At 37.5% G+C, this 8192-nt stretch overlaps 1 protein-coding gene and 1 long non-coding RNA gene across 12 annotated transcripts in view; one reads left to right on the top strand and one right to left on the bottom strand.

Moving 5' to 3' along the window:
- The window catches only part of LOC138068153 (uncharacterized), a 237532-nt gene that overhangs the window by 95855 nt on the left and 133485 nt on the right, over positions 1 to 8192 (bottom strand). The window lies entirely within an intron of this gene.
- SLC9A9 (solute carrier family 9 member A9) overlaps positions 1 to 8192 on the top strand; it is a 215471-nt gene that overhangs the window by 112893 nt on the left and 94386 nt on the right. For all 8 annotated transcript variants that reach the window (XM_009688977.2, XM_009688978.2, XM_068954222.1 and 5 more), the window contains exons 11-12: positions 213 to 324; positions 5848 to 6001. In XM_009688977.2, coding sequence (XP_009687272.2) covers positions 213 to 324; positions 5848 to 6001 — 266 coding nt within the window. The remainder of the gene's footprint in view (positions 1 to 212; positions 325 to 5847; positions 6002 to 8192) is intronic.

The following is an 8192-nucleotide window of genomic DNA, read 5'->3' as shown; positions in this document are numbered from 1 at the left end:
CCAGGATGTCTGGGGGAGACAATCTCTGCCACTGCAGTTTTATAATGAAATTGGAACCAGAAGGAATTCATGTGATATGTAAAATATAAAGTGAGATAATCTCACTTTAATTTAATTACACTTATTTATTTTAATTACACTTTTAAGCTAACTTCAGAGAAATATGGAGTCAGTAGTTCCTCCACTGTTTTCCTCAATATCTTACATTTTAGGTGGCCGTTTTCATAGCAAGAGCATGCAACATATATCCACTTTCTTTCCTTTTGAACTTGGGTCGAAGACAAAAGATTCCCAGGAACTTTCAGCACATGATGATGTTTTCAGGTAAGTTCTATTCTGCTGTTTTTCCTGTCAATTTTTAACAGCTGACGTACAATTAAAACTCAGCACAGTCTCTTCAAAGTGCCTCAAGCAAATGGGCATGTTCTCATCACCTTCACTGAGCTATAGACCTATTTTAATTATCTCTTTGGAAACCTATTGCCCAGAAAGCTACTCTTGCAGCCCTTTGTCCCTCACCTGTCTCTACACTTGCATGCCAATTTGGGAACGTTCTCTTTTCGTATTGGGTTGTTTCAGAGGCACATGTAGTTTACTAGGCAGTACGCTCACATACAAGGAAATAAATATCCAACTTTGAAAGTGTTAGTACTGATACTCACAAATCAGGCATGGCCTTTGGCAGTTATTTTTTATTTCAAGAACAGTTATACTTTGAAACATGAGACTAGCAGACTTTTATTCCACAAACCTACTTTGAATCAGCCTAATATCTGATTGCTTTACTTTCTAAATTAAGGTTTTGCTGATTTTTAACTATTGTTAGCAGTGTAGGACCAAAAAAATTCCAGGAGAGGGAGCCATGTTCTACTCTGATTTGTGCATCATCCAGGGAGCTGTTAAATCTCAGCTGGAAACTACATTTTTGGACATGCACAAACTAGAAATATCTCAATTGACTTTCTGATCCTAGTTAGAAAAAATCTTTCACTTACAAGCTGAGAGCATTTGTTCACTGCAAGACAGAAATGCAGATCCCACAATGCCATTTAGGAAATCATTTCCTAAAATGAGGAAGTCAGCACTGTCCTTCTTTTTCTTGATTTTTATATGAAAAATCTATTTCAATTTTGATGGATAAAGGTTCTTGATTGACAGCATGGATAACCACTGATCTATTTAACCTCATAACAAGCAGAAGACAATGGGCCATGTTTCAAGCTTGCTCATCAGGAATACTCCTCATCAGGGTGCCTCATTTATGCCTTAATAATTCCAGATCTCTAGAGCGTGACAGTAGTTCATTTCTACATCTATTCAATCCTTCTGCTAAAAGCTGCCAATGAAAATTCGGTTAATACCAGCTAGATTGGAGGGAGAGATGATAACATACATCCATTAGGAACTGGTTTTCAGGCCACCTGCTCATCTCAAATTGTTAGCAGTGTAGACTGTATACGTAGATCACTCATACAGCTAGAAGGTGGCCAGCTAGACACCTACATGAACTGGATTTAGATCAAAAGTCTACGAGTAAAAAGCTTCATATCATTAGTTATCTAGCTTCTGGGCCCCGTTTTTGCTTCTATTTTCCATCAGACAAAATATGGATTAAAAAAATCTAAAATACATCTTACTCTTTAACTTTTCTGTCCTCATTTTCTCCAGTGAAATGTCATTCTCCACAGAACTAGAAGTAGCCTGCAGCCAGTAGCTGAAGGTGAGAACTCTCACTTGCACATTAGGTTTCCAATACAATCTGTCAGCTGAGAACTGAAAATGGCAGTATTGGAAGCTCCTAAAATTTAAATGTTAAAATAGTCAGAAAAGTCACTTTTAGCTGTTTTCAAAGAAATACTGTATTTTGTGGAGAGAACCGTCTTTACAACACTTCCAAAAAACAAAATGGCATAACGTGCAATTAGGCAAAAAAGACTGACTGCTGCTCACACTGCTATCACCTGCACGTTAAGACGTGGATATTTCTGCATAATTGTACTTGTAACGTGCATTAACGTGCTCAGTTACCAATAGTGTTCTGATTTACTATTAACTGATCATACTGTGCTGAGTGATAAACAGAGGAAATAATGACTCCCAGAAGAGAAAATCAGTTCTGATACAGGCAAACAGGACACTGAATTTGAGCTAGTGAGGAGTAGGCTTAATGCCTACAAAAGCTCAGCACACCTTTTGCAGCAATATTTTGCTGTGGCATCAGGTTCTAAAATATAGGAGGTCATGGGAAAAACTGGGCTTCACTCACCCTAGCCTAACACACTAAGATGTAGAAAATAGAGCGTTTTAGGCTGGTTTTGCTTTCAACTTTGTCATTTCCAAATACACCCAACATTTATTATTGTCTTTTACTGCCATAGTCACCATGAATATCAAAGTCCAAAAAAAAAGAAGCAGTTCGGGTCGGACAAGTAATTTGTTGATTAGCATTCCAGAATATCTTTCTCCGCCAGGAATTCTGTTGAAGTCATCAAGTGCTATTTCTTAAGGAGTATTAATACGTATGAGAAAATGTGGAAGAGTTAGGCCTGAAAGAGGATTATGCACCATTTTGACTTATTACATTCTTCATCTGTTTGTGTCGCTCCTCTAACAACACATTATGCAGGATAGATTCACTTTCACAACTGTGTTCAATCATAATTCCAGATAAAATTCCAGTGCTGCTAGGTTTCTAGGCCCGTTGTGAATCAAAACTAGATTAGTCCTTTCATAATTAAGCCTGATCTTGTCAAATTAAGTTTAACATCAGCTAAAATGGGCAGGCCAGCAGAGTCTGTTCATGGGAAAAAGAACTATTTTATGTTTTAAACTGTAAGGGATCTAACACTCTATACTAGGAGTCTATGCTGCATGAAGAATGCCTCACTTCAGTTCAGACCCTGATATGATGCCTTTAACTGGTAATAAAATGAAAAGGAAAGGAAACTAAATAGATCTGGATGGATTTATTAACAGCAATAACATATTTGATAATTTGAGCATCACTTCCACAGGAATAGAGTAGGCACTATTTCAGACTTAAAGTATCGCACCTCCCAGTCTTCTTCCAATGTCTCTATTTACCTTTTTTGCACTTTCCTCTTCTCTCCAACACATAAATCAGTCAGTGAGAGGCTTGTGGGACACAATGCTGCCGGGTTAGGTGCTGTTAATATAAGACCTTGCAGCAGCAGTGGAGTCTGAAAGGGTGGAACACAAATGCAGAAGAAAAACAAAAAGGAAGGCCTGTGCAGAGGCAGCTATTGTGCAGGCACTTACAAATACACTCTCATACATATGTGGTGGGGAGAAGTGTTATAGTGAAATTTTCCAAGACGACAGATACGAAAAGAAATCAGCTAAATATAAATTAAAGCAAGGAAGAAAAAGAGGGGAGAAATGCTGTTGAAACCAAAGCGCTAGCCCTACATTCAGAAAGTCTCCTTTCACGGCAGTTTCCCCCCACACTACCCACAAACGCTGCTGCTCTCCAAGGTTCTTCTAAGAATTGGTTCAGGGTGACACGGTTTTGTGAAGCGCGAGCAAATGAGGGATAACGGCAATAGGACACACCTTATCTACCCTGTGGGCCTCTGAAGCTTTGCCCTTGGGTGCCTTTCCTTGGCGCTCCCACACACGAAAGAGTATTTCTTAAAGAGGAATTCCCAATGGTGGCACAACTAGCAGAAAAATCTGGTAGGCAATCTGTGATAGAGCCAAGAGGATCAATGGGTCACACAAGAGACAGAGAGCTGCTGTCAGTGCAGCAAAACTCTGACAGATGAGGGGAGAGAATCTCTGCTAATGGCTCCTTTGAGCATTTTCCTCCTATTGAGCCTCTTCTAGCTGCAGCTGAGGTGCCAATGTACATCGGAGTCAATCATTCCGTTGCTCTTTGTTGGTATTTTTCCATAAGGAAATTGCCTTCCCTTCCTTATCTGCAGACTATTTCTGCATCATATCATCTTCTGAGGTTGCTAAAAATTCCCTTACTTAATTTGTATTGTTACCTGGAAGATATTTTGATACACTAGGATTGTGGTCCTTGATTCTTGCTGAGTCTTTACAGTTTAGGCTACATTCACTTGCTTCCCACCGCTTCAGTTGGAAGTACATGCTTTGTTTATTTAATTTCAGATACATTTTATGTGAGGCTGAATCAGCGCTTATAGAGCATGTTGAGCCTTTGCAAATGAAAGACACAGTGAAGGTACTCAGTATTTCACAAAACTGAACAAACACCCAGGTCCAGCCCTCAAAAAGTGAGGATTCTTAATTGCATACTAATTAGCAATTCTTTTTTAACATTCCCTCCTCCCAAAAGAGATGTCCTAAATTTAATATTGCGTTGAAACTTGTGCTGCCATTATCAAAAGCAGCATTGTTTTCTATCTAATTGTAGCCACCTAGAATTTAAGCATTTTATCTGAGCTAGTCCTCTAGATTACCTCTGTAATGGAAAAAGACAGACTGCTTCAACAGTGGCTCATTCTCTCCTACAGATACATGTTTAAAATGAGCCAATAGTTCTTCCCATGAGAGAACAGTAAACCATGAGCATCCTTAGAGGTGTCTGATAAATAAAAGCAAAGCAAGGAAAAGCCTACTTGCTGACTTCTGTATTATTTTCATAAAAGCAGGGATATTAAACGTGCTGTTGCTGATCCATTTCAGCTGGTGTAACTACAGTCTGCTTGCTGCTCGCTTGCACAAATTGCTTTGTGTTGTTCTGTGGATAAAGCGTCCATCGTCTACACAAAATATTTCACATTCTGGCTATGCGCTCTTAAAGAGCCTCAGTGTTTGACTCCGAAAATAGCTGCTTTTTAGTAGTTGATTAAATGATTCTGCATAAACCATCAGTGCCTTACAAGAGGTTTAATTATTAGGTTTAATCTCTTGATATTTGCAAAGTACCTTTTGGATTCAGTGTGTATTGTACAACATGCAATGACTTTGCTCTCTACAGTTTTCCACACGTATTTTGTGGGATTTTTTTTTTAGAAAACAATACAGAAAATTTAAGTATATAAATGAAAAGCATTATAAAAATAGAGATTATTATTTACATTATGCATCCAGAAATACTGTAGGGCTTTTTTCTCTCTTTTTTTCAAATGTGTCATCCTGTGAGCACCTATTTAGTTAGCCTATTACTACTTGTGGGGCTTTTTTTTTTTCACTCACTATTAGTTTTTTCTCCACTTTTGTAGCTTTTTCTTTTTACTCAGTTTCTGTAGGTGTATAATTTTACAATTATTGTAATAATTTAGTACACTAAGTTAGAGCTAAAAATCTACAGTTATCATGCACCCCTTTTCCAAATACTTGAAACCATCATTTAAAAACTATTCACTGTTTTTTAAATCATGATTTTTTGACCATTCTCAGCACATAAAGATACTGGAGAGATGAAATTTTATATTGTTTCAAGCAAGAAACGGGCAGCCTATTTGGGTACAGATTTTGATCCCAGCACCCTTCCTCATTTTATCACATGAATAGTCCTACTGAAGTCAGTGAAACTGCATAGAAAATAGATTTCTTTTGTAACAAGCATAAAAGTCAGATTATTACTTAATTGGAAATTATTCAAGGCAAAGAATTCAGTGGATGTAAAACAAGTATGTGATTTTTATGGGACTATCAGGGTGGTTTCATTGTCCGCTTTTGCAAAGTTAATTACACATGCATTAAACACCATGCTATCAATTAAGCATCGTTTAGCGTCTGTGACAAAGATGATCATGGTCTGAAAATTTTCTCTGCCCTTGGAATAGGGTTTGGGCTGGAAAGAGGTAAGTTCTGTTCCTCCTTCACATTAAGTTTACTTGTCTTTTTCTTTAGGTTTACGTGGTGCAATAGCATTTGCACTGGCTATTCAAGACACAGAATCCCAACCAAAACAAATGATGTTTACAACGGCACTACTTGTTGTATTTTTCACAGTCTGGGTGTTCGGTGGGGGCACAACACCAATGCTCACATGGCTTCAGATCAGGTTAGTACTCTCTTTAAAATATCAACCAGCAAAATGCAATGAAATCAGTATGATCAATCACCAAATTCATACAGTTTTCTAAGGCCTACTTATATGCTCTTTTATAGATAGTTTTACAAGCACAAAGCTAGGGTCTGGCTTTGAATACTTCCTAAGGTCAAGTAGGTATGGCTCTCCCCTAAGAGAGGTAACATCAGACCACAAGAAACAGGTTCTTCTCAAGCTCATTATGGGTTTGGACCTAAGTCAGATCCATCCTTGATTCGTAAGTCTATTTCATTACCACTCTTTTTAAAGACTATGAGTAATTATTAGCAGTGTTCTCCTTACTGCTTTAGATATTATACAAACATGTCATAAATAATGTATTTCGGGAAATATCACATTCACACTTTCATAATACAAAAGCGTAGAAAGCAAATATGCAAGAAATATGCTTGCACAGCTTGGTGGAAGATGACAGTGGAGTCTGTTGGCATTCTCTAGGGGTAAGAGAGTGAGTCTGTGTGTGTTCTTTATCAACTGTGGAAAGGAAGAAATCATTTATTTAATTTTGTTTATTCATAATTGCAAATGGGATTTTTAATCAGAAATGTAGGATGTGCTTTCACTGAATGTTAATTCTGTGTAGTCCATGCAATATATTATTTCTACTTTTAGTTTGATTTGACTTCATCTGATAAGACATACCAGCACATATGAACGTTCAGCCCCGAGTATATTTTTATATACCACTATTTATTCTCTCAGATCACATATTATGACTCCATGATATCAAAACTGAATCAGTTGCTAAGAAGACTGCATTCCTTTGCAGAGCCTGTGTCACAGACCTGAGCACTCTAATTCAGTGATTCAGCTCTGGGTTGTGAGAAAACTAACTACTGTCTGCCGCAGGGTAGACCGGAAAAAAATTGGAAGCTCTTTCTCAAAGACACGTGAACCACTTACTCTCCTTTGTGTAAAGAATTAAATATGAACCACTTCTTAATTCACTTTGTTCCTGTAAAATGCCAGAAACTCAACTTTGACAAATTCGAAGACAGGCATGGGGATTTTCTGTTCTACGTGGAGGCTCGCAGTGTGTGTCATTATATGTTACACGATCCTTCCTCAAATGAATGAACTGTTTATAGCTTGCGCACAGACCAAAAGCACATATACTGTAGTGTTCTACCTGTCCTACAGTTGCAGTTTTGGAGGTTAGAGATTGAAAAATCCAAAGTTTAAGGGATAATTGCACAAAGATTTCCAATGACTGTGAAGGACACACTATTTACACATCTATCCAGATATTTCTTAACCATATGAAAATTACCGCCACTGAGATATTTTAAATGAGTCCAGATTATTCCCAGCCTTCCTCTCAGAAGGTTATCTGGAAACAGTTGCAGAATTTGTCTGCTGTTCCTGGGTCTATCAGATGCTTTGTAAAATCACTTCCAACAGTGATCACCTTATAACCTGCTCTTCCCATAGCTAAGGTTAATAGTTATAAAATATAGCTGTGAATATACTAGAAAAGCTACCTGCATTGGTGCATCATTCAGCCATTGATTAATTATTATTCACTGTTTTATATATGCTCCTTCACTGCACTATTTTTAAAATAATTTCATTGTCATCTTGTATTCATAGATGGCAATGCATGACATGGGAGGTTAAATGAGAAAAGAGAGGGAAATAGGAAGCTGGGATGAAGAGTGTTTAATTTAAGTACAGTATCCTACCTGATATGCTTTTTTTTAAAACACCACTTTTAGCAATAAGAGTCTAATGCTATTGCTGAGATCTGGTTACTTCATAATCCATTCAGGATTCACTGCCATGGTTTCTAATGTCACCAAAGAAAACCTCAGCACCAATATAGGGTTGTAATTCACAAATGCTTACAATTTATTCTATATATAGCATATGCTTTGCTTGTTTACAAAGTGATGTCTGACTAACAAGCCTTCATGTCAGACTGGTGCTATGAAACACTAGCTGAAGATAACTAAATTGGAGCTTCAACAAAGAGCATAGATAAAAGCTTTCAGACAAAGGACCGGCATACAGATTTACTGTATAAACATAAAGTGAAGGCATCCATATGCAATGGGGGAGCTTTATATTTCCTTGATAGTCTGATTTTTCTCATTATCTCTCTCCTATGTCCCATAATGTCAATCAAGTTCTTTGCCGTTTAGAT

This window comes from Struthio camelus, chromosome 9 (genome assembly GCF_040807025.1).
Source record: "Struthio camelus isolate bStrCam1 chromosome 9, bStrCam1.hap1, whole genome shotgun sequence".
NCBI lineage: Eukaryota > Metazoa > Chordata > Aves > Struthioniformes > Struthionidae > Struthio > Struthio camelus.
Note: the sequence above shows the minus strand (reverse complement) of the source record. Positions and strands in the feature narration are given on the sequence as shown.